Source organism: Eleginops maclovinus, chromosome 4, assembly GCF_036324505.1.
Source record: "Eleginops maclovinus isolate JMC-PN-2008 ecotype Puerto Natales chromosome 4, JC_Emac_rtc_rv5, whole genome shotgun sequence".
Taxonomy (NCBI): Eukaryota; Metazoa; Chordata; class Actinopteri; order Perciformes; family Eleginopidae; genus Eleginops; species Eleginops maclovinus.
Window position 1 is genome coordinate 6,080,924 of NC_086352.1, and position 27,825 is coordinate 6,108,748.

Here is a 27,825-nt window from a genome sequence, read left to right on the forward strand (position 1 = left end):
ATTCTTGCCTCGACTTTGGATCATTTTTCCGTCACTAGAAAATACCCCCTTATTCTCCATGCTCAACTATAGGGGGATGCATCCTATACGCGTGTTACTCATATATTGTCTTTGATCTAGAGTGTATTTTCCACTGAAGTACTTCACATGCTTGCACACAGCAGCTGTATTTGCACCTTTGGAGCAGTAGTTGTGCTGGTACAGCTCTCTGTCTTCAGGTTGCTGCTGCCACCTCACCAGGTAGTACGTCTGGTTTCCGTTCGGAGCGATCGGAGGCGACCATCGCACCACCAGCTGAGTGGAGGAGTTGGAGTACGCCCGCACATCCTGAGGCATGGAGGGCGCTGAAGAGGGAGGGAAACACTTCATTTTTAGTCTAATCCCCCAAAAAGTAAGTAGGTAACTATGACAAAACCACTACCATACTCTGTATTGAGAGTGTGTTCACCTGAGGGGCTGGTGCGGATGTAGACCACCTTGCTCTTGGCGCTGAGGTGTTTGTCGTCCACCTTGAGCGTGATGGCCTTCACGAACACGGCGTACTGCGTCCAGGGCTTCAGACCCGACAGCAGCACCCCGGGGTCCGAGTCTTTGTCGGGACGCAGCTCCACGTCCACCATGTTCCAGCTGTTGGAGCCGCAGCCGTCCTGACCCTCGAACTCCGTGATGTTCTGGAACGGCCTGCAAGACCACACGGGGTTAAATGTGTTGATCATTTTATCACAATAGCAGTGGAATATTCACATTTCAGGAAGCACGACGTATTTCAAAGTCTAGATATGTGTTAAAATACAATTTGGAATTAAGTTTTTTGAAGCTGCAGAGATTTCCCGGCCTCCAAATCCTATTTTACAGACTTAGATTTGTTGGTAAAGATCCTTTTATAAACTACATAAAAACCAAACCATCATTTATTTAAACGTCTAATGATAGATCAGAATAACGAGGCAAAAAATGATCAATCCCTCCAGGATAGTGATCGCTAGTTCAGTTAAAATCATCACAATTAGTTAGATTTACCACATCTTTGCAGCCCTGGTTTTGACTCACCAACTGTCAGTTATTGATTTAACTGGATTCAGAGTACGGGGGTTTCTCAGGTAACAATAATTAGAATTGAGTGCGTTTCTGCTCATTGATTGAATATTTATTTGTGCATAAATATAACATTTCTAACGGTCTGGGTCCTTTCTTAAATCTCAAATTACTGACTTTTTTTCTCAGAATTTAGATTTTTTTCTGAAAATCTCGAAATTCTGACTCTTTTCACAACTCCCAAAACATTCACTTTATTCACAGCCACCTTTTCTTTGTTTTACTTGTTGCTCTCTTCACATTAAACCCATAAACACTCTGTTTTTTGTTCTGCAAATGACTTTATAACAGTTGGACTATATTTGAATATTTTCCAGTTCCTCTCTCGTCTACAACCAGTACTTGGTAGGAACCACCGACGCCCGGAGAACTTACGCTTCCTTGTAGTACACGATGAAGCTGATCAGGTCTCTGAAGTCGGTCGGCCGGTACCGCTGCCAGGTCAGCTTGATCCTCGTGCTGCTGGTGCTGTTGGACTTAAACCTCAGGATGGTGCTTTCACCTGGAGACAGGACGTAGAGTTCAGGCATTTTACAGACACCTGTACAAGCTAAAAAACACTGAACACTTCCAAATATCCACAAACTAAACAAATAATAGGACATTAAAAAGCATTTCAGAGGAAAGCATTCTTGTTTAGAAGCCTCCAGACTTTAAGTGGGTTCAAGTTTTGATATTTCTTTACCAAAAATCAAGCTCTTTTTTCAAGACAGACACAGATCATTATTTCATATTCAATATAATTCACTTCCTGTGGAGCTCTGCAAAGCACACTAAAGCTCAGACCCTGAAGCTAAACCATAGGATGCATTTCCTGTCTTATATTTATGTTTGCAAGGGGAAATAAGTTGGGATATGATCTGAAGTCGAGCATACTTAGAACATTAACAGGTGTTTGGAAAGATCCAGTCAGCTTCAGGAGACTGAGAGAAATCCAGTGAGACTTTCTCCTGTAAAATCTGTTATTTCATAGGGCAGTTTGAGAAGGTATTGCACCATAGAACTTAATAGTGGACTCTCATAAAGACTTAAATAACAGTAAGTGGAAGAAAAAGGCCTCAACTTCAGAAATAAGCCGACGTTTTCAGATCATTTTTACTGTTAGTTTTCAATATGAACCAAAAGGAGTTTAAAAGAGGAGATCAAATCAAAGAATTCAATTACGTTTCTGTTAACGTTTGTCTTGTGACGGACTTAAAGCTGTCACATGGTGCAGATCGACTGGACGCAGCAGTTGTAAATGTGTGTGTGTGTGTGTGTGTGTGTGTGTGTGTGTGTGTGCGTGTGCATGTGACCCTTACAGCTGGCTCGGTCCCCGTTGTTCCGGAAGTCGCTCTCCTCGAAGCGGCCCTCGATGCCCGTCTTGTCCCACATCTTGCGGATCTCCGACATGCAGAGTTTGGGGTTGGCTCTGAAGAAGAGCTTCCCCGTGCCGATGCTCAGGTTGTGCTGCTTCCAGTCCCACAGATACTGCAGCTGCTGGTTGTCCACGGCAACGAAGGCGTACATGCTGCAGAGAGGAGAGGAGGATGGTGATTGGACGAAAAGTCGATCATGTGCTTCTTGGTTTTGCATTCATTGGTTAAATAGAGGAAAAAGGCATCAGTTGCCTTAAAGCGAATGCAGTTTAATACAAATAAATACACATTTAAGTTATAATAATACCAACAACAAAAGAACATGTAATTAATACAAAAATGATATGAAATAAAATAAATATAAAGTTTCCTCGCTGTTCAAAGCTGATTTCACTTAGTTCAAAGTGAAATCAGTAAATTAAAATACATAAACATAATAGTTATTATAATACAAACAGTAAAAGAAATATATTATAATATTGGTAAAAATAAAACCAATGTTAAAAATTAGAAAGTTTAAAAAGTTGACTTTTCCTTCGTTAAATCTGAGTTTATTTTTGTTATATAAAATATATTTTAATAATAATATTATTATTTAAATATATTTTAATATTAATATTATTATTATTAAATATATTTTAATAATAATAATATATTTAATAATATTATTAAAATATATTATTATTATTAAAATATATTTAAATAATAATATTATTATTTAAATATATTTAATAATAATAATATATTTTAATAATATTATTAAAATATATTATTATTATTATTATTAAAATATATTTTAATAATATTATTATTAAAATATATTTAAATAATAATATTATTATTATTTAAATATATTTTAATAATAATAATAATAATAATATTATTATTATTATTATTATTATTATATGGTATATTATATATTTAATTATTTTTTATCAGAGTCATATTTTCTTTTAAATAATATTACAAAAAATACTATTAATATTTTTAAGATTAAATACCACAGACTTTTGATTTAAATGATGTGAACATTTAAATCAAACTGGATCCAAAAGGTAATGTCTTTAATATCTTGTTTGGTAAATCCTTTAAGATGATATAACATCTCCTAACCTGAGAGGCTGAAAACAGCATTTTTAGCATGAATTATTTGCATAAAACAGATTATAAAAGCAGTTGCCGCCTTTTTTTGACAATCAATAAGTGGTTTAATCTTTCCAGCTTTACTCTAAAGACCTGCAGGTGGTTTCTGTAAGCTTCTTAGCCATTTGTCTCAATGTTGCTCCATAGATCTCTGGTGGTTTTCACACAGCGGGATGAAAACAACGTGTGAACTGGGATTAAACTGGGAGTGCTGTTGAATGTTGGAGGAGGTGCAGGTTTCATGAGTCAGTGGGTAACACCCAGACATGCAGGAATGACAGAAATTTGGGCCATGGGACGGAGAAATTCCTGAGAGTCAAGGCCGGGGGAGGCAGTGAAGGCCTCGCCGCGACCCTGAGGCAAACTCTGCTTAGACTACGCTGCGTTCAAGGACTTATAAAGAAAACGTGTTTACTTTACAGGTTAGTAGTCTACTGTAGTAGGGGTCCCCAGCACATAGAAACTGAAACATGCTGACTTGCCTATGTTGGGCAATTAGCACAATTAGCAAAAGTTGTGGAAGTATTTGGACAAAAGTGAAAAAATGCTTGAGATTTTGACAATCTTTGAATGTTTTTGGGGTTATTGAGCAATTTAATGCTAATTAATGGAACTTGCAAAAATAAACATCTCAGACATTTTCAGGATAGAAGTTGGCAGTTTCGAGTGGCTCGAATCGACCCAAAATGCATCATAATCAGCTACCTGGACTAAAACTACGGCCTCTTTCTGGTTAAAACTGCCAGAAATGGACTCAGAACCACTCCACGATTGTCCAAATTGACCAACATATAGTTTAGCTAGTTTCTACAGCTGGAGACCTGTCCTATACAGTTCTATCATAAAACTTAAGGGTCCGAGTTCACAACAGGACTCTATGAGCTGCAGACAGACTGTAAATAGAGAGATGGAAGTGTGTGTGTGTTTGTTTCAGTGAGGATTAAACCAGTCTGCTGCCTCCGTCAAAACATTCCTTTTTATTATTACATATCTTTGTTTTCCTCCAACCCTGCCAACGTTTTAATAATGACCTTGAAGAGTTAAATTGTTTGTGGTGTGTGTGTGTGTGTGTGTGTGTGTGTGTGTGTGTGTGTGTGTGTGTGTGTGTGTGTGTGTGTGTGTGTGTTCTCACTCGTCCAGCAGCTCTTTCCCCTCGATGTGTTTCAGGCTACGCAGGAAGGCCAGCGAGGTGAGAGTGTGTGAGTGTCTGATCCGCACGTTGCCCGTCACCCTCTGGATCAGCCCGGTGAAACTCTCCAGCTCCGCCACCATGTTGTCTACACACACACACACACACACACACACACACACACACACACACACACACACACACAGTGATGTTATTACACACATATGTTTGATTTTATATCCTGCTTTTATATTCAGTTATATCTACAGCGGCACCGAACACTTCAAAGCTTCATATATATTCTAAATCCACATTTTTTATTCTGTGCAGCTCTTCTCTGTTTGACATGAATACATGGACCTGTTCAATACAAATATATAATAATGATAATAATAATAATAATAACAGTGTGTAGTCATCAGCGTTTAAAGGACTACAATTCCCATGGTGCAATTCTCTAAAGAGACAGAGAAGGGCAGCCTGTCGGAAGGTTACAGTTTTTAACCGCTTCAGTTATACAAGCATATAGAAACAAACAAACAAACAAACAAACAAACAAAGAGCACCGTTTGTTATTTAATTGGAGTTGTGCCTCTTTTGTTTTTGTTTTGATTTTTTTAAAAGGTCTGTTTTGTTGAACGTGTGAAAAGCTGGTTATTTTATTTTGAGCAAATGTGGATCATCACACCATCGGAGGCCAAGCAAGTCAACAAAAATGTGAGTAAACAAATCTTGCACACACACACACGCACACGCACACGCACACACACACACACACACACACACACACACACACACACACACACACACACACCATTAATCTGATTGATAACTTCCCAAAATCTCATTAGAAGTCTTGATTGTATCCTATACTGTTGCCTTAAGTAGTGTGGAGGTGTGTGTGTGTGTGTGTGTGTGTGTGTGTGTGTGTGTGTGTGTGTGTGTGTGTGTGTGTGTGTGTGTGTGTGTGTGTGTGTGTGTGTGTGTGTGTGCAGGACTCACGGCCTCTGCGGATGTTGATGTGCAGGTTCCCCTGGATAACGGTGCAGCCTTTCAGAGACTGAGCGGCGTCCATGGAGTCGATGACCTTCTCCTCACACACTTTATCACACAGACCGTCACAGGCTTTGCAGTACATGCTGGAGACAGACGGGGGGGGGGGGGTGATGTGTTACTCAGGATAGAAGCCTTTGTTGTCTTCATATATAAGACCGCACCGGCAGCGACTCAGTCCTCCGCGCCCTGACCTTCACTCTGCTTTTGTTTCTGTCTCTGGAACATTGTATTTCTGGGAGAGATTTTCAGGTTCAATCACAAACCTTCAGTCTTCCTTTATTTTGTGGACCTTTGATTTATTCACTTTGTTTGTGAACACATGTCTATCGAAGAGGATCAATGTGAAACAAAAAGTTGCAGCAGGACACAAAGTTATGTTTCTCTTTTTAGTTTGAGTCAGAATTCTGAGGAAAAAGTCAGAATTTAAATTGAATTTTCTCAAAACTTAAAATAAACACGCTCTTTATCATCTTACCTACAGATATATTTTTGCTCCTTTTGTTTACTGACTTACTTTGTCCACACATGTTTATGAAAGTGAATTCAATTCAATTAAACTCAGAAACATAAGATTCAATTCTTAATTTTTCTGGAATAAAAAATGTTTTCTCAGATTTCTGAAAGTCAACATTTCCAGGTTTTTTGTCATTTATTTTTTAAGGAACAATATCCGATGGTGAAGCGTCACACTAAATGAAAACAGACGGAAGGTTCCTGACGATAGGGTCTTTCAATCTCTGTCAAATAACTCAAGACGACCCTGAGCTGCGCAGAGGATGAAGGTGGTGATTAAAAGACGTTCAGGGTGGATTTCTTTTTGCAATGCGACCAAAAGTAACGTTTATTTATTTTCAGAATTTCAATTTAATTAAATTTTAACTAAAATGAGTTTGATCTTTTTTAATTATTTAATAAGAATAATAATATTTAATGATATTTATTTTAGCGCTTTTTTCCACGTGTTCAAAGCCATTTGCATTACATGTTAAATACATTAGTACTGTGGAGAATACCCACAGGAGCAATTTAGGGTGAAGTGTCTTGAAGTGTAAAGGCGGGATTGAACCTGTGCGTCCCTGATCTGCTCTATCCCACTGCGCCACAGCCACCCCTCATTCCTCTTCTGTACATTCATCATGAATTAGATCACCTCCAGTTATTTTATTTCAGCCAGCAGGATTTATGTGATGCTTTAAAGGTTGGTCAACATTTAAAGAGCAAAGCTTGAGATACTTGCAAATATTTGGGAACTTTGAGAACTGTTTCTCTCCCTGAATGTTGTAATTCCACCCAAACCCAAACACTGAAGAAAACATGTTGACTTCAGCGGTTAAATCGAGGGTGTGTTTTGTTTATTTCAGTGACGATATTAAACATGTCTGTCCCGCAGTAAACGCTGTCCGGTCTGCAGCCTCAGTCAAAACCGTTTGGATTATTATTTATTATCCTACCTTTGCTTCTCCATAGCCTGCCAGTGTTTTAATTATGACCTTCACGAGACACAATAATGATTCATACAGGTATGAAAATACCTGCTGTGATAAGTCTTTGTGATATAGAATATACTGTCAGCCTTTCAGGAGCACGGTGACTCCCTCTAGACGTCAGATTTCTGGACGTGCCGCTCACCTGTTGGGCGTCTTGGGCATGTACCCGTGCGGACACTCGGACATGCACTCCCCGTCGTGGATGAAGAAGCTGTTGGAGTCGGGCAGGTGGACTTTGGAGCAGAGCTCGGCGCTGATGCATCTCCAGCCCTCGAACTTGTAGGTGCCGGGGGGGCAGTCGGCCACGCAGCGGCCCTGGTGGTAGTAGTGAACGCAGGCGGCGCACGTCGTGTCTCTGCCGGGCGCCGAGCAGCTGCCCAGACACTGAGGGTGGCAGCACTCGCCGTCCACCGTGCACGCCCGCCGTGCGCACTTCTCTGGACACTCTGACGGGGACAAAGAGAGAGAGGACATATTTACATGTGCAGATTAAAGTGGTGCAGGTATTTCTGTAGGCTGACCGAGAGGTAAGGATCGAAAGGAGCATGGGTCTGTCGGCTGGATTTTGGAAAATGTCCAAAAATACGATCTCTGACAAACACTTCAAACTAAAACAACTTTAGCTTAGACATAAGGGCACTTCTTTACTTTCAGATAAGTGGCAATGCAAAACATCAACCAGTCCGTACTTGGCCTGAAATAACCACTTGTAGGGCTTGCAACTATTATTTTCTACATTAGAGGGTGAAGTGTTTGGTCTATGAAGCCCAACACAGTTTCTCAAAGTCTGGGGCGACGTCTTTAAATACTTGCTTTGTTCAAAACTCAAAAGACATTCCCTTTAAAGCTGCAGTCACATGATGCAGTGTAAAAAGATAACCATAACAACGAAACGTTATGACTGAGAGCAGCAAACAACACTCCAAATATGATCAATTATTTCCCAAACTGTCGATTATTTTTCTGTCAATCGACCAATCCTTACAGCTAGGAACACACACACACACACACACACACACACACACACACACACACACACACACACACACACACACACACACACACACACACACACACAGTAAAACCAGCCTGAAAACACTACAAAACAGACCAAAGGGTGTGCAGAGGTATTCAGACTCTGCATGTACGTTCCCGGAGGCTACTGTATGTAAAAAAGCTCTAAAATAACCGTGGATTAATTCTCTGACAGGTTGTTCATCAGATCATAACACCAGCTGCAGGATGAGCCGGTTCCCAGACGCTCACCCCAGATCCACAGAGACCAGACTCCACTCCGGGTTTTCCTCCCAACACAGCTGGAAGTCACCGGTCCACTGGCTGTGGTTTCTCTAAATAAGAGGACATTGTGACTGATGACAGGGACGCTGATGGAGGAGGAAAACTACGTTGAGTGAAGAAGAGAAGCCACACATCAGAGCCGTGGAAATTAAATTACGATGAAGGGGGAACCGAGCGGCTGAACACTACGGCCGATAATTTAATAAGTGGAAAAAGCCTTCATCACCTCCATTAGTTCAGCAGCTGTAAAACAGAAGCTTTTGCCTCTAAAAAACAAAGACGTCCTGCTTTTTATTGGTTTTACTTCATATTAGAGTGAATATAATGTTGAATAAAGATGTCACCTTGGACTGGGAGGAACATTTTACTCTACTTTCTGATGTTTTACTGACCGAATGACTTACTTAGAATAAAATAAAATTGATTTGTTGTTAAAGAAAGTTGGTTTTCCCTTTCCTGTGGTGTGTTATATTGGTTTTAGTGCATGTAAATGGTCTGCAAAGGCAAAAATCCTTGCATGAAACGCCTTCCTCTCCTTTGTGTACTTACGGAACATAGTGACATCACCATGGAACACTCTGGTGTTTCTATTGGCTATAGCGCTCCGACACACTGTTTGTGATAGGCTAAAGGGGGCGGGACATCTCTAAGCGGTTGACCAATCACAACAGGGCCGGCCAGCTAACCAATCAGAGCAGAGGGTGATCGCTGGTAACAGATTTATACCTGAAAATGAGCAGAAAATTGACCTTTTAGTTGAGAAAATAAACTTCAGATGAAAACAAAGTTGAATTGGTGCATCCCTTATGTCCTTTAATGGAGGATTTGCAAAATGTATTCATGAAATGTTAATATTCTGATTAAAACATAATGAAGAACTAATCAAAGTGCAAAACCGAGCGGCTTCTTGCCCTCTTACTTTTAATAATCTGGGTTTCATTTATTCTTTCCTTTAAACAGAGTTCGACCTCTTCTTCTTCACTGATTGATCCAGAAAGCACTCTGCACGTTAATTGAAAGTCAAAGTAATAGTTACTTGTCTGAAAGTCTGCAGAGGGTAACGCCGGAGAGCTTTCAGAAACAAACACTAATTGCTATGGAAACACTTTAAATAGATGCTTGAAACCGTTTCCGTGTGTTTCCTGTGAGGCGTAAACAAAAAGGGATCTTACTGCAACTATCATGATGTCATCCTCTTAGGTTAGCGGGGGCCTGTGTTTAAACAGAAACAGAGTGAATTTAGGGGGAAATGAAGCGTTGTTTATGGGATGCGAGCGATAAAACTCTGAAGCGCGTTGCAACATGTTGCCTCTGGCGTCTAAGTGTCAAACAAAGTGGAGACAGCCGGCAGGAGGAGGACCTGCAGCGCCTCCTGTTTATATCTCAGTGATGCATGTGCAGGATAGTCAGTATGATGAACCCAGAGATGTAAAGTAGGGGTCCCCAGCACATAGAAACGGCAGGATGTTAACTTGCATATGTTGGGCAATTAGCACAATTAGCATAAATTGCATTAATTAGCATCTCATGTGGAAAAAGGTTTGAGATTTTGGAGTGATTTTGGAGGTTATTGGGGCCGCCGACTTCTTTTCTGACCTCTTCAGGATCCACACAGACGGTTTTAACCAGAAAGAAGCCATATTTATAGTCCCAAGGGATGGATCTTGCAAAATAAATTGTCGTTTTGGAAATTGTAGTGGATCCTTTGGGTTGGACAGGTTGCTGATTTATTTGAAAAAAAGATAGTCCAGAGATAATCATTTTCCTCTGGTGCTCTCTATATCCAATGGTTGCAACACTACTAATGGCAGTTCAAATCATCCAACAGAGAGTACAAATATGGCCTTCATCTGAATTGTCTGCATAGTCTATAATGCAATTTACTGCTAATTAATGCAACTTGCAAAAAAAATGGCGTGGGCCGATTTGGACACTCTTGGTGTGTTTTTTGAGGATGTTGAGTCCATTTCTGACTTTTCAGGATAAAGAATGGCAGTCTCGAGGCCCCTGAACTTAAAAATCAGCCCACAGAGAGTACAGTTATGGTCTTTTATCTGTTGTGTTTGTATAGGCTGTAATGCAATTAAGTGCTAATTAACACAACTTCTGCAAATTGTTCAAATTGCCCAGCATATGCAGGTTAGCATCCTTCCGTTTCTATGTGCATTTCTACCATAAAACATGTCCGGGTTCACTAAGCTCCCAACTGGACTAAGAGCTGGGAACAGACTGCAAGGCCCTTTGAACAAAGACAAGAAAAAAAGTCTCCCAAAAACAGATGTCAAATTGGAAAAGGAAGTCATTCCCGAGGCTTGGAGCTCAACAGAGAGGTTCCAACCATCTGCTTCATCTTTTACTCCTTCAACTTGGAACTCAGTGCCATGAAAGTCACAGTTTTGTCCGTCAGCACAAAATCAAAAGGGGTTAACTCTGAAGATCTACGACTGACGCTTGCACTCTGAAAGAAGACCAGCTAATATCAACATTTCTATAACAAGACTGCCATGCATTTTTACTAAGAACAACTAACCTCATCCAGTGGCTCCTGTACTGGGAAGGGAACGGTAAGGTTTTCATTTATTCCCAGGGAGTGAGAAACTTGCTACTTCTGAGCAGAGTTTTAGAGAATCTGTTGGAAGCAATGAAGGTTGTTGCACAGTAAAGTAAAAGATGCAGCAGAGTCACGTTTAATGCTTCCACAATGAAATGCACTTTAGTGTTGGAGGTTGGTGCATGTAGTCGTGAGGGGGCCCTGCAGAACAGTGTGTGGACCACCAGAGTAAGGGGACAAACCACCTATTTATATCACAGGATTGCTGTATTTATGTTTAATTTTAAGACATATTTATGACCAGCAATTCAATGGTTGGAAAAATGTGTCTATACACTGGAGGAAAAACCACCATTTTAAGCGACATCCCTTCAACAGCTGCCAGTAATAAAACAGCCTTTGATTATTTATATTACTCAGTTTGTCCAGGCTGCACAACCACACCAGTCCAAGCTTTCTGACTACATACTGATAATCAAATACAGAATGTCTTGATGCCAGGTTTCGGCTGAAATTCGAGAAAAAACGGCAGAAAAGAATGTGACTTTTAGGAGTTGGATCATGAGGAGAAGTAGTCGCTGGACCCAATCAACCAATCAGGAAATACTAGGGCTGTCAAAGTTAACGTGTTATTAACGTGCTACCGCAACTTCCTTTAAACGGCACGCATTTTGTAACAACCCTCGGCCCTGCTCCGTTGTGGAAACCATGGTAGCGTTGTGGATCACAGCAGAAAGACTACAAATGGAGAAGGAAAGGTCACTTTAGGATGGAAAGTTGAGCTACGAAGACCTGCCGGGTGGTTTTCTCGACAAAACCAGGGTAATATGTACGTGCTGCAAGGTGAATTAAGATTCCCCCGGAGAATGCCGAGTTTAAAATATCACTCGCTGTCCAAGCATAGCGCTGATTCACAGAGACCCCCCCCCCCCCTTCCCCTCGCAAGCAGACCACTCTTCCAGCGGAGACGAGAGGACGATATGATAGCTAAATGGTGGCTACAGACTGTAGGTCAGTCAGGAGGATGAGGCTCTGCCAGTGCCTTAGAGAGCCGCCGCTTTAAACAAGATTCATAACGTCGTCGCGGCTTTAGGAGCAAAAGCGGTTCGCTTTAAACGAAATAAACCAATCTGTGAAACCAGTGCATCCCATAAACCAAACCCAGTATCTCTGCCCTGCCAGGCGTGTTGATGAGCACGGTTCACTCTGTCCGCCTCTCTCTGAGTGACAGCTGAATTTAGGACGCCCGTAGAGAAAAAACGTGCCGTGTTTCCGATCCGACGAACACCCGTCACCGGTGCCCATGACATGACCTCCTGTCCGCCTCCTGACCGGCGCACCGGCCAATCAGAGCGTCAGGCTGTGTGGTCCCACCAGCAGCCTGTTAGAGCTCAGCAGGAGGGGAACCAGTGCTGGCACAAAATGTTCTCTCCCTGCTGGAACACCCCTCAAACCCTCCATCCCGATCTCTGACCCCTCTGATGAGGTGATGGGAGAGGTGTAGGAAAGGATTCATTTTGCACCCCCCTCCCCCCTCCCAAAAAAAACCCGTGCTAATGAGCAACAGGAAGGAGACTGACACTGGACATCTGCAACATAATGGATCCCAGCTTTAAGCCCCGTTTACAGATGCTGCAGCGAAAAGAGAGGATGTGGAGAATTAGGAGGAAGAGGAGGAGCAGGAGGAATGATAGGGAGGAAAATAAACTTCCAAAAGGGGGAGAGTGGAGGAAGGAGAGGGGAAGAGGATATGGTAAAAAAGAAGGGTTTTAAAAGGTGGAGATGGTAAAGTAAAAACACCATATTGTTTAAGCGTCGCTCGCGCACACACACACACACACACACACACACAGACACACACACACACACACACACACACACACACACACACACACACACACACACACACAGTTTGTAGAGCTGCCAGACGGGGGAGCCAGACCACACAAACTGATTTTACTTTTTTTAGTTTATTTTTATTGCAAATTCTTTTAATATTTTATTTAAATTTAATTCTTATTAAGTATTTCATTCTGATAATATCTACTCTAGTCTAACAACCGTATCTAAATAATATTGATTATAAAAACAAGCATTCATTTGCATCGTCTTGGTCCAGTTTTTTATGGACTTAAGGTGAATTAAAGGAGTGGAATGAAGCGATGGGCGGCATAACGTCCCTGTAAGTAGGTATGGAGTATTTAAGAGTCCAAGCAGTAAACCAATTTTCCACCGTGTCATTACGCAGCACTTTGGGATAAAGATCAGCGCTGTTGGTCAAAATGCTGACCCAGAGACACCAGCTCAGCAGAGAGCATGCTAGGAAACTCACACCTGTCAGCGTCAAAACGAGCGTCCAATTACACTTCTTAATTATTGTTTGAGAACAGACATGAGGAATCAAAATTATAAAGTGATGCCAGGAAACCATATCTCTGTTGCTCAGAAAGGGTTTACTGAGTCCAGAGATATGGAGATGGGGTCAGATGTCTGGTCAGACGGCAGAGACAGTTTAGGAGAATAAAGAGGGGATGGATGTCCGGTGGGTCTGCGGGGGACGAGTGGCAGGCAGCAGGCTGACACTGAGACTGAGATTTCTGATCCTTTCTTTTACTCTCCTTTTTTCTGGAGAGGAAGTAAAGAAACTCTGGATCTATTTGTTGTTGGAGGTGCAATATATGACTCAGCAGCTTTCAGACGTGAAGACACTATTATTTTCAGCTTCGCTCTGATGCAGGATTTACACCGGGGAAGAGGCGGGGCTTAATTTAGACAGGAAGTGACTCATACTAATATTTAATATTCACTAGAAAAGTTATTTTCTGGCATCAGTCTCAAAGGTGTTTTACAGATAAAGGTTTGGGTTGTCTAAATTACTGTGGGTAGTTTTTCAGAGTATAAGCAGTATTATATACCAACACACATAAAAGGGGTTTAAAAAGCACGATTTGACTTCTACTTTACTTTGTCTTTTTATTGCATATGAATTTAAATCTCCATGTAGTCTGAACCTTCTATCTTTATCTCAGCAACCTCAGACTCTTTTTTAGGTGCCTTGTCTTTCTTAAAGAAGTTAAACAATTCCGATGTTTGACGAAACGAAACCCGGTAATAAATCAATAACATAATAGATGTATTGTATTTGATATTTGTGTTGCATACTGTCTTTAGTTGCATGTTCTTACTTTAACTTGTCACATTTAAAACATTTTCAATTTATTTGAATGTTTTCGTTTCATTTAATTCTCAAATGGAGCAACTATCGCAAAACCCAATTTCTACCGCTAATAGATAAAGTCTTCTGCTTCTGGTTTCTAATCCACTCATATTACAATACCTATACAACACAACAGCAGCTTACATTAACAGAAACATGTACCTATTCAGTAGCCTCACATTAGCTTGAAATGACTCTAAATACGTCCTGCACGGTACCCTTAAAGATACACCCTTTAACGGTGAGCGCTGCAGGTTGACAAAAGTTTCCCGCCTCTCTGCCGCCCGATCAGCTGATCGACTCAGAATTAAAAGCCTTTCTGACTGTTAATCCTTGTTTTCAGCCCCCGTCCTCGGCTGAGAGGAACAGGATGTCCCACTGCTCAGCAGCACAACCATAACAAAGGCAGACGTCTAGACCGATGACGGCACAGCGTGTGGATCCAGAAACACCGATAGAGATCTGCATCGGCTTTAATGTCAACGGCATTGACTGGAAATCCACCTGGAAATATTGCACAAGTGTAAACTACACCCCCCCCTCCCCCCCCCCCCCGGTGTTGTGTTGTTAGAAGATAGGATATTTGGCAGGAATTCAATCTGATTAATAACCTCTCTGTCAAGTTACAGAGCGTTAGATGGATCCACAAAGGTGTAAATAAAACCCCACCTAGGATCTGTGCTTTGAGTCTGAGCAAACATTCATTTTGCCTAAACTGTTAAACATGATGCGTGGTTTTAACAGGAATAATAACCCCTCTTTTTGAGCATGAATTAAATAAATCACATTATATTCCGTATTGTTATTTAACTTGTGTTTTTTTACTGAAACCTCGTCGTAAATAAATAATATAATACATTTATTTTATTTGATATGTGTACCGCACATCTGTTCTTTAATTCTACACACACACACACACACACACACACACACACACACACACACACACACTATTTCATTGTTTTTTGTTTCAGGGCCACGTGAAAGGGTTTCTTAAAGTAGCTTTTTGCATTTTCAGTCAGTCAATCAGTATTCAGATTGTATGAGACGTTATAATGAATGGTCGAGCACTGGATCGATTATGTGTTTACTTCCCGTATTTAGCCCCTTTTTTGACTGCCTACAGCCGCTAAATACAGTAGGAATAGCATTTATGGATATAAACTCTATAAACAGTAGTGTAGAAACTGAACACAGACAGCATAATGGAAGCATACAAGTTTTAAACCAGTACAGATCAACTTTCTGCATCTGAAAAAATACTGAGTTGCTCCAATTAATTCCAATAATGATGAGGGGGGAAATGTTTCTGCTTCACTGTATTGGATTCCCAGGATCAAGCGGGTGGTTTTTGGGCTTTATAAATAACTTGATGTGATCAGGATGCGAGATGGAAATGGCTGCGGTCAATATTGGGATTGGTATGTACCCTTCCATTAATTGTGTTGCACTGGTTGCTGCCAGGAACCGAGCCCTCGGGCGAAAACTCCACTTCCTGTGCGATTTGGTGTTGGGTTACCCTTCCCACTGTCCAAAAAGACAGTGTAGTGTTTGTTTTTGTTTATTTGGGAAGGGACAATGCACATTTGCCAACTCCATGACCTCCCAGTGTGTCCCCATGTTCATTGGTTGGTAATCAAACACTGATTTATGTTTATTCAGAATTACATTTAACTTCCCTTTCCCACTTATAGCCTGTATTTAGTGAAGTATGATATGTGAATTTACCATCCATACATAGTCATTAAACATGTGCTGTAGACCATAATATGCCAGGCTCTGTGGATATCATGGATTCAAAGAGCACAGTCTGGTTTCCATCACAGTTTAGGAGACATTTCAACCCCTTTTTGTTTTTGAAGAAAATGTAAATGAATGCTAATTTCTATCTGATATCGCAACGTGATTTTGAGGAGTAGGACAGAGAGGTAGTAGGTGGCCTCAAATATCCAGTCTGACCAAATATTATTCCATGGGGTGCAACAAGAAGACGTCGGTGAAACACAACGCCGAAACACACAATGCCAACTTAAAGCAACTTTATCAGAGTGAAACACAAACAACCGCACCTTAGCCGAGGTTCACGACTCTTCTTTTGACATTTCCAGTTTTTCTTATGTGCAGATTCAAAAAGGCACATAAAAACAGGTGGATTGAAACCAACCAGTCCCCACAGAATAACACATTTCAAACTTCAGATTTTTTTCCCAAATTTCACTGTTTGGAATATTACTTCAAATGTATCACTTTTTTAACAAAAGATGAGACTTTTTTTCCTAAATGTCGACTTCTAAAAATGTCATTTTAATTTGTAAACAATTCTGAGTTTTTACAAAAAGTTTATTTATTTTTTTACATTTTTAAATTATTTTCTTCTTAATTATCCCTTTTCCTAAAAATTCGGACTTTTTTTCTAAATTTTAAAAACGTCCATCTTCTCTCTAATCTAACTCCTTCTTCATGTGGCCCTAATCATCTTCTTTTAAAAAAGTCACACTTTTTGTCTCCCAATCTTTTTTCCTTTTGATTTTCTTTCCAAATTTGAATTTCCAACTATTTTTTAAAAAAAAAGAAAGTTCACTTTTGTCCTAAAAATTCTGACTTTTTTTCTAAATCCCGACTTTCAAAATTGTCTCACCAACACACAAACATAACACCATATTACTGGGTTGCCACCGACCAGCAGGCGGGAGAGTATTGATCCACGCCGTTTCATTCATCAGCATCCAGACTCATTCACTGGGGCTTTGATTCCCAGTTAACACTTAAAAGGAGTTCAAAACCAACTTGTTTGGCTCTAATTTCCCAATTACTACCTTTGCTTTCTTTCCTTGGAAGAGCTAGTAAACTGGGAGAACCAACACAGATCTATCTAGGGTTTTTCCCATGCTGAGGGTTTTTTTGGGGGAGTTTTTCCTTATTTTCTGCAAGAGTCTCAAGGACAGAGCGTGTTGTATGCAGTACAGATTGTAAATGCCCCTGAGGAAACGTGTGACATCGGGCTAAAGGAGTCAGCAAGTCTTACGAGACGAAGCTCTCTAAAAGCTCCCTGCTCACTTTTCCTTTCTCTTTTATTTCTGGCATGTTGTCTGGGTGCTCTGGTTTCCTCTCTATGTGTCAGCCCTTTGATTGACAGGCAACAGCGTCCATGGTGTACCCCGCCTCTCGCCCAATGTCAGCTGGGATCGGCTGCCTGCGCCCCCTTGGTGACCCTCAAGGATAAGATGTTGTGCTAATGGATAGATATTTCTAAACCCCCGGCGCACTCACTGACCTCCCAGAGTGTTTTCCCACTGAGCTGGGAAATAAACAGCAGTGGTACAGTCTCTCCTCAGACTGAACCAGAAGTCGATAATGGACGGGAAACACACAACATAGCTGCGTTTTCCCACTCCTCATACAAAGCGTGTTCTGTAAGGAAGTCTGTGTAGGTTCAGTGAGTGGATCAGTGATTCAGAGAACCGGTCAGTGTGTTGTCTACAGGCTAGTTCACGTCACTATAACAAAGATCTCCATTCATTCAGTCCATTCACAGCGCTTCATGGCTGACCAGCACTGTCCTGGTCACCTTTCGAGCCACCCTGACATCACAACCAGCCGGAGGACGCAGTAGACCGCCACGGACACAGTGCTATAGAGACATCCGCACATCCTGCCTGTGTTAGGGCTGCCGAAATCCACCAACAACTCAAACCTAATAGAGAAACTGTACCGGAGTTACAGGAATTATAGTCGTTATGTAATCCTGCTGAGCCCTCTTGAGTATCACGGCTGAAAATGAACACTGTTCCTCAATTTATTTGGATATTTCTCTTTAAACCTGTACGGAAACAGTGATTGGAGAGGAAGCGATATTTTCATTGGCTGGTGCAAAGGACTTTGGATCCCTACTCAGTGACTCACTGGGTCCTGTCCTGATCAAATGAATGAATCATGCTGCAAAAGGCTCAATTACACATCAGATATATAGGGTATTTTAACACACACTTGAGAAAGTAGAGCCCTATTACCACCAAGCACCATCTGCATACTTCAGGTAGGTGAAGCGCTGTCCTTCGCACACCGTTGCCGACAGGAATATCCAACGTATGCTGGATTTTTCGTCTCCCCCCTCCACTCCTCCCCGTGTGAGAAAGCGTCCCACAGGAGATGTGTGGTCCACAGCTTCCTGTTCATAATTACAGAGTGTTCAAAACACTAACAGAGGTGAAGCGCTCTCTGAACATCTTTCCTGTGCGCGATGACATGCCGGACATGGGTCTCCTTGTTGTGGATGACTACTGCTTGTCACGGCAGAATGTGGACGGACGAATCTCAACGTAAATACAGGTGGAGTGTAATGGTTGAGTGGTTATTCTCAACCAGGGAACAAGCACAGCAAGAGCTACTTCTACTGTTGCCTAGAAAGACTGTAGAATAGCACTTGACAAAAGTGACTTCATATCAAGGCCAGTGTAACTCCTGTGCAGTTACGCAACCACAGGAACAACGGGAGTTTTCTACAGAAATTTGGAAGAAACAGAAAAGTTGTTCGTTGGAATTTTCTGCCAAACAGACCCTGACAGATGGCTATGTTTGTGCAAAGGTTGAGAGTAGAGAGCTGAGGAAACGTAGCGGGTTCACTGTAGAAAAACATCAGCAAGGGTCTCTGAGGGCGAGGGCATGTTGCCACATGTTAGTGTTGACGGGGAAGAAACCATGGACGCCCAGTTTGAAGGCTTTTCAGACACAGAGCAGGCAGTCTTTCAGGGAAGATTGTACAACAACTACAGCTTCATTTTCCTCTCTTTCTTATGAACAATCCCTATAGTGTGCGTCCAATTCAACAGTATTTTTAACCTTGGTAATTCCAGATACCAGTCACTTTAAACAACAAGTAAAAATCCCTTTCTCAATCTTACCTACAACACACTGAGGCTGGAAGCTAGAAATGGCACATGATCACACCTCCCCTATTACTGTAGATTTTAATAGTCAAAAAAACAACATTACAAGGAAATCCATTAGATGTTATTCTAATAATATCCTCTATTTTCAAGTGAGAATGATTGAGGTAAGTCCGACAATGAAGCAGATATAAATGCAATGGAAAAAACTTGGTAAAGCAGTATGAGTGACTTACAATGAGAAGCCAGCCAATAATATGGTTATTCTGATGAAGGACACTGACATAAAGCCAACTCAAACATGACATGGACAGTATTTGTAACCTTGATACCTCCAGGTAGTCCTCTTCAACAAACAAGTATGAGTCTAAGACACCTTCCACATTTTTTACCATCAAGCCCTCTTATCCACTACACATTGGGAATGAACCAGCAAGTATAATCTGCAATAACAGGAGAGGTTAGAAGCTAAAATGGCAGAGAGAAACCAGTCAATAATATCATTATTCTGATGAAGGACACTGCCATAAGCCAGACTTCAACATGAATCTGGATGGTATATTCCCACATTGGTACCTCCAGCTATCAGTCCCAAGGTTGAGTCTCAGATACCTTTCCAAATGTTTGCCTCTTATCTGCCGTTACTCTTCACTCGTCACCGTCGGACGGGCTAGTCAAATCATCCACATCCTAATGACTGTTTGAGTCTAAACAGTGCCAACAGTTAGCCTTGTTGAACCAGTTGGGAACATCTGTCAGATCAGCTGACACGACGGGATAACTACAGACAAAAGGAATTCCTGGAATCCCCCCGCTGACTGACCTGGAAAAAGACAAGACAAATCAAATACTCCGGCCCCCCCCCGGAGCCACAACAGAGGACAGACAATACAAGGAGGTTACAAAGGAGCTATCGAATTAGCCGTTTCCTGATACCTGCGGGTTTAGGAAGCGTATCAAATAGCGCTTGAGTTACAGAAAGACAAAGATAGCGGCAGGAGAAGAACAATGGCCACAAACAGAGTAGTTATGAGGGCTGTGTGTGTGTAGATGTGAGGTCCTGGCTCAACAACCTGATTTAATATCGCCAAAGACAGCTCGCTAACCCCCCTAGATGTGGGTGATTTGTGCGTCTCTGCATGTGTGTTCTTGAGGGTGTGTTAAACAATATCATGAAGCTAATTAGTAGCATCTTGCTAGGGGGGGAAAATGGTGTATTAGCTAATGCAAACACAAGCGGTAAACAAAGCAACATATGATCAACAGTTTGCGCTAACGTAGCAACACTTGTTGAGCGTTGAGGCTGAAGGAGGAGGAGGAGGAGGAGGACTGAGCTCAAAAGCCGGTAAATAGGAGACTCAGCCACTGATGGATGCCTTGGAGACTGTTTTCAGTAAATACAGATGATGTTGTTTGTCATCACAGTTGATTTTTCACATATTTCACATGCAAACTCAAAGCAGGAGCTGCAGGTCTTCTGTAGGGAAAGGAGCTGTAGTTGGATCAATTGGTTGAAGACTTTATAGTTGATGCTTAGCTTTGCACATTTACGTGTATTAATAAGACAGTAAGGATGTAAACGACACTGTGCAGGAGAGGTTAGAAGCTGTGGCTTAAGATTATACCTCACTTAGGACTGTAAAATATCAATAGTCATCTAAACAAAGACTGCATTACAATAAAATCCAATAAATTCTAGATATTGTTGCAATTAAAGTCCCTGTAAGTGTAAATAAACTCCCTCCTTTATTTCTAAATGAATGATAATTAAGGGAAAGCCAACAATAAGGAAGATACATGTCATTCATCTGGAGTATAAGTGAATGGAAGAGCTGTAAAACTCTGTAAGTGACTTAAAACCAGCCAATAATGGTTATTCTGATGAGTGATATAACCAGTCCTCAACATGACTGTGGAAGGTATATTTCCACGTGGATTGAGTCCTTTGTTATTAAACCATGTTACAGTTTCATTAGCTGATCAGATCGCGTACAAAATATGTATAAAAGAACCTCTGAGAAACATCAGGGAAGCGTTATTTTTACGCTACAGATCGGACAGCCTGATAGCTGGTGTCATAAATACTGGTCACGTCCATTTCAGCTTTTAGTTTGGTACTGGAGATTGAATCCCCAAACCTACAGAGTGAGTAAAGGTGAGGGTTAGTGGTTAGAGTAAATGTATCCCTTCCATGGAAGAATCTGAAGGCTGTGAGTAAAGCTGTTGGGAGAGTTTCAAAATCAGTGAAATGTAAACCCTGATGAGCCCAGCCACACACACACACACACACACACACACACACACACACACACACACACACACACACACACACACACACACACACACACACACACACACACACACACACACACACACACACACACACACACACACACACACACACACACACACACACACACACACACACACACACACACACACACACACACACACCAGAAGGAGTTGTCTGCATTCCTGAGTCTCTTCGTGTTTGTAAGATTCCTTGGCGCGGAGAGACAGAAATATCCGTGGAATTCGATGGAGGGAGGAAGGATGAAGGAGGCAGAGAGTGAGATCACATTAACCTCGAGGGCAAAAACATGTCGGGCAAATTTATCAGGACAGGAAATCAAGGATGCTTTTTACACGTCGACCAAGCTCACCGTGATTCCTCAACGCTACCCTGTTTGAACGTGATATGGCTGACTCTTTACCCTGAGCCAAACACACCCAAACGTGACGGATAGAAACCACAAGAGGTCAGTAAGGAACAAAGCTTTCTAGGGTTGGTTTTACCGTTGATATCCTGCCAGACTGCGTGGCGCCGGGTCGCCATAACATTAATACCCACGTAATCTACGCCTAAGGAGATGGGTAACAATGAAGGCTCTGGTTTAGTCTTGACAATGACTAGGGTTGGACCAATGATGGCAATGCATGAGTCATGAATCTGGATCCACCAATAAGAACCTGAGAGGTGTTTCTGTCCCATACAACAGAGCCAACAGGTAGATGTCAATCAATGACGGTCCATTCACGCCCAAACAGCCACTGCATTACATATGATTTAGCTTAAGACCCTATTGATTGATTCTATCCAACTGGACTTAAGATATGTGCAATTAACTTTTGAAGATACAAACGTGCAAGTGCATTAGCTTCAAATAGGGCAAAGCTGTTTAAGTGCTACTACTTTAAGAGTTATGTGTTTAATGGCCAAGGTGCAGTTAAAGCAGGTGGGTTTTCAGTCGGTGTCGGAAGAAGTGCAGACTTCAAGCGATATCATGAAGAGCTTGTTCCATAACTTTGGAGCCAAACGGTCCTAGAAAGACAGCTAATTAGCCACATTTAATGCTAACACCTGGGTAGGTTTACATGGCTTTCAAGCAGAGGGGTTCTGTACCGTGTTACTGGATCTTTACGAGGATTATCCTGAAGCTATGCTGCTAACTGTAAGTGTGTGTGAGTGTGTGTTAAGGTTTCAGTTAACTGGTAAGTATTAGCTCCAAACAGTCCAAATATTAAATCTGTGTCATCATTTCTGCTTTGGCGACATTGGAGGCATGATGCTAATGGTGATACACAAGCCAAAAAACGTAAGTGATGTGTTAATAAGTCAGGTTTTTAGTTCTTGTTTCCTCCTGACTGATACAGGTAAGTGTTAAGCCAATTAGATGAACATACACAAAGCTACAGATCTAAACTACAGGATTAGAGATTAAACATCCTGCCTTTCTGACCTCTTTCATTGTAATTCTACTCTAAACTACTCCAACCCAGGTCAGATCTTTTAAGGAAACCCAAAGATCCATCCGAGTTCTTGGTCCCAGCTCATCCCGATCTAACGGTGTTAACAGAGCACAATTAAAGGGCCACATAATTACAGTAGGCACCCGAACACAGCCAAACCAGTAATGTTCTCCTCCAGGAATTCCAGGCATGGGTGTGACTGTTCACTAAAAGTAGTCATGGATGTGCCTGGTTTACAAAGCAAGTCCCTATAATTACCAGGCCTGAGAGCCTTCGGGGTTCTGGGTCAGGGTACGACTAGTTGTGCATCATCACATGGGAGGTTCAGAGCGCGATCACTGACTGTAACAATACACTTCCTGAAGGGCAGGATCACACTAAGGGTATTTACAGATGTTATCGAGTATAATTATGACCTTTTACTAGTTGCTTACAAGCAGAGTGGGTCAGAACTGAGTCTCTACTATAGGGTGGTGCAATGGGATTTTTCCATTGGACTTTGTACCAGTATCAGCACACACACTGACAATAGTGGTGCAGTGCTTAGCTATTTTTGTAGGCCGACTCTGAAGGTAGCAATTAAATTATAATAAAAAAACAAAGGGGATTTTTCCATTGGATTTCGTTACTTTGCTCAGAAAATAAGTTATGAAGCTTATCCTGATTTGGTCACTTGATATTTAGAAGCGCAGAAAGCTTACGTGTCACCAGCACTAAGCTGAAAGCAGACTTGTGTTGATTAAGTTTATTTAGTCACTTCAGCCATTCACGAGTGGGGTATTTACCCATGTGTTTAATGTCGTACATCAAGTCTTTTCCAGGTTTTAGGACTCAAAGCGCAATTTCAATACAAGCATTAGTAATTGCTATTGGATATCTCAAAACCGGTACATCAAGAGTCCAAAGAACATGTTAAATGCTAATGCTAATACAGCTTTACATATTGACAGCTCAGATTCTGATTGAAATGGCTGTTAATTCACAACCAAAAGCTATTTTGTGAAAGTAAAGGACGGGCCCACAAGTGTAAGACAGCATAATGAAGGTAAGGAAGGTGGTGTCTTCTCGGAAAATTGAACTGAAGGTATGTGTTCAGTCAATCTCATTTGATGCACTGACTGAAGTGTCTTTAGGGTATCACGCAAGAGGGAGCATTCATGAATTGCTTGCAGACCAGGGATTCAAACATGGTCCCATGCCAGCTTCATCCTAGTGTGAGCATTGACTGTGAGAGTGGGTGTCTGTGCTGGGTACGTGATGGTATGGAGCTAATCATAGCAGAGATTAGGCCGACATCAGCGGGCTTCTTTAAGCCCTAAGCACCGGGTCAAAGACTGTCTGGATAACTTGACCTCCCTGCCGGAGCTGGGCTCGTCTGTCTTTGATTTTCTCTGAGAAACACCTCCACCCTCTCCCCTGTGGGCTTACATAATGTCCACAGCACACACTGTCACTGGTGCAACCTGCGCCGGTCTACATGTGGCTGTGCGTCGACACGTATTGTGTTACGCTCTCTGGTCTGTCGCACGTCCTGTTGTCATGTAATATGAGTATTAGGCGGTAAAGCTGTGCATTAGTTGGACAGACACATGACAAACCACTCTTGATGGCTTCAACCTTGTGGATCAACAACAAAGCTTTAGCCCTCTTTACATCACCGAATCAGAATCAGGTTTATCACCAAGTAGGTTTACACATACGAGGAATTTGCTTTGGTGTACATGGTGCACACAAAGACACAGAAAGAAGAATACTTAGCAATAACATGCTATCATAAAAGCTATCTGTCAAAGTGATTGTAAGAAATTGAAAGACATTATTTACGCAGAATATAAGTACGTGAGAGTAAAGTCAAATGTGATCAAATATGACACATACTATATTCAAAGTGGAGGGCTGTGCAGATTTAAAAAGAGGCAGTGTGGAGCAGTAAATGTGCAGGATTTACAATACTAAAAAGAACAACACATTGCTTGCATGATGTGTGCAATGGAGTGATAGATAGACCATCACTTCAATACATTTGGCTGAAGCTTTTATCCAAAGAAACTTAGAGATTCAAGCTCCGGACTGCAGGGAAAGTGCAGATGTATTCACTTCAAGCAACCACACCATTGTGAGTTTGTAACAAGGCCTCGGGTTAACCCTAACCCTAGTGCTGGTGCTGAGGTAAAGCACACGTTCCTCACTCTCCTTCCCCTCTTTCATTTTTCAATGCCAGTTTTGACTTGTATACCACATGCAAATATGTGTCCAGCCAGTTGTGTTGGTTTCTTACTCAAAGCTCTCCAATACTGTTAACTATATCTTGAATCGCAGCAGTATGAAACAGACGTTCTGTAATATAGAGACACAGAAACAATGTTGATTCTTTGTCTTTAAGCTGAATAAAAGTGATTCCGTACCACTAACGATCACTTTAATCACTGATGAATCTTGGGATATTTTATTGTTTGGGCTTTAAAATGTTGACAAATACCCATCCCAGTTTCTCAAAGTTCTAAAAGACAGAACAACTAAGAACACTCCACATTTCAGCAGCTGAAACTGCATTTTGCATGAGAAACTACAATAAAGCAGTTGCCAATTATTTTTCTGTTGATCAACTAAATGAAGAGTTAATTAACCCTTGCAGCTCTCATCCTAAACTCATCGCATTATGATTTATAGTCGACCAGAGTGCCTAATCTCTGTCAGAGATATAAACCTGTTGTACCATTTATGAGTCAGCATCGATCACTGTCTCAACCCCACAGCTGAACTGTAAACAGCTGCTGTTTTGTCACATCACATGAATTCTACCAAAGGTTTGATGTTTTTCCAGACTGAATCATGCCGTACAACTACAATACTTTTTCAGAGCTCCTATGCCAGCCTTCAGTTAAAGTAACACTGAAGGTAGAGAAAGGGAAGGGAAGCAACCATGATCCCTTTTGTCTCCTGTCATTATAAGTTAGATGGAAACTTACAAACCCTTCAACATAAAGGCATTAAGAAATGTGTATCCTGACCAGCTCAATGGCAACCATACACTTCCAGTATAAATGAGCAAACAGTGACATGTCACGCAGGGTAAATTAATCTGGTAACAAGCCTTCAGGTTTAATGTGTAATCCCTGCAGCCAGAGGTTAACAAAAGACATGAATTCCTTCCAGTAAATCCCTGAAGACCTACTTTGTACTTTAATGATGTGCTTTCATCTCCTCAGACCAGACAAAGCACCGGAAAAACATCCCCCATGCTGTTCAATGAGAGAGAGTGTGTGTGTGCGGGTTTCTGTGTTTGGGAGAGAGGGAGTGTGTTTGTTTCCCAGCATGCACGGACATGGCTCTTCTTTGGATGAAGCCTGTGAGTTATGAACAAGACAAAACACCCCAAACCAGATTCCAGAAAAACAAATGAGGGAAGTAAACACGGCAGAATGTAACCCCCACAACCACCACGACAAACACGGCGCTTTCCCAGAGAGGGAACCCAGCTTTGAACCCATTTGTGAATGAGTCCCGACTGCTTTTATATCGACTCAACGAAAACAAGGGTTTGCACTTTTCCCTTCTGCCGTTATGAATCCCCTGACTGAGCGGAGTCCGGAGATAAAAGGCCCCGCAATAGAAAGTCGCCTGTGAGCAAGGCACACATTCTGTGTTCATACTGAAGCTTGAATCAGGGCGCCAAAGAGTGCTGGAATGAGTCCTAAGAACCGGGAATGAGCATCGTAGCTGGCCGGCTTAATTGTGATTGGTCGACCGCTGAGACATGTCCCGCCCCCTGAGCCACATCACATATGAGTGCTTGTAGAATGATGCATACATAAAATGTTGTAAATGTAGCCTTTGCAGACCATTTACATGCAATAAATCTATAGAACAAACCACAGGGAAGGGAAGACCCCCGGAAAACATAATGGGGCCTCTTTAAGAGGAAGTGTAAAATACGTCAGCAAATGTCCCACTATCCCACACCCCGCTGCTAGTGTTTGAATGAGTTTACTAAACTTCATCACGGCGAACATTAGCCGCCTTTAGCTTAGCGGAGGTGATGCGAGGTCACAGTGTGATTGTGATGTAGCCCCTTTATAGCCTAGAGATAGCTTTCTACTTCTGGCGATTGCCTTGACGCCTCAAAGGTCATAAAGTGGTGTTAGTATGTGGAGATTATCCTGCTGAACAAAACATGTAAGTATCATAAATGCGTGTTTGACAGAGAGATTATTAGAGCCAATGGAAGAATCCCATTGTTTTATAATCAAGGAACCCCTGCATTTCTAGCTTCATAGTCGGCCTACAGAAACAAACTCGCTCTATTGTCAGAGTGCTTGCTGATACGGCTTCAACATCAAGTAAACACACACACGATCCCAAGTATAGCAGCAACAAACAACTTGCCTATTTTTACTGCCACATGCATGCTGCGTGCACACAGGATTGTAAAGCATGCATATAAAACAGCCTCCGCTCTGCAGGTGATGGAGCGACTTCACTTCAGAGAGCCGGCTCTGTTTGGTCACCCAGCTATCGGCCTTCCTCTCTTTAATGAAGCCTGCTTTTACTACCACCAGACTCCTCCAATAAAGCGGCTAATAAAGAGCACAACAATGCAGAGAGCGGTGCTTCAGATCAATGCTGCTTCAGAGGCCCTGAATGCATCTTCACAGGGTCAGTCTCCACTTCTGCTATATTTAGTCTGCTTACACTGACTGAACAGAACATGTCTTGGATAGGAAGCTAAACAAATCAGTCATGCCTTAGAGCAGGGGTGTCCAAACTACAGTCCTTTATTTATATCAGCCCTCAGCAAAAACTAAAAGTATAATTGAATACGTCCCACACACGACACTAGGTACTTCTAACATC

The 27,825-nt window shown here is 41.7% G+C and overlaps 1 protein-coding gene across 3 annotated transcripts in view; it reads right to left on the reverse strand.

Annotated features, from left to right (window-relative positions):
• The window catches only part of igf1rb (insulin-like growth factor 1b receptor), a 53,163-nt gene that overhangs the window by 11,247 nt on the left and 14,091 nt on the right, over positions 1-27,825 (reverse strand). For 2 of the 3 annotated variants that reach the window (XM_063882182.1, XM_063882181.1), the window contains exons 3-9: positions 7,411-7,714; positions 5,728-5,864; positions 4,729-4,873; positions 2,397-2,605; positions 1,471-1,597; positions 449-681; positions 177-344 (exon numbers count right to left, since the gene is read on the reverse strand). In XM_063882182.1, coding sequence (XP_063738252.1) covers positions 177-344; positions 449-681; positions 1,471-1,597; positions 2,397-2,605; positions 4,729-4,873; positions 5,728-5,864; positions 7,411-7,714 — 1,323 coding nt within the window. Of the gene's footprint in view, positions 1-176; positions 345-448; positions 682-1,470; positions 1,598-2,396; positions 2,606-4,728; positions 4,874-5,727; positions 5,865-7,410; positions 7,715-9,116; positions 9,251-27,825 lie in introns of those variants that run through there. The other variant, XM_063882183.1, reaches the window with a different exon arrangement.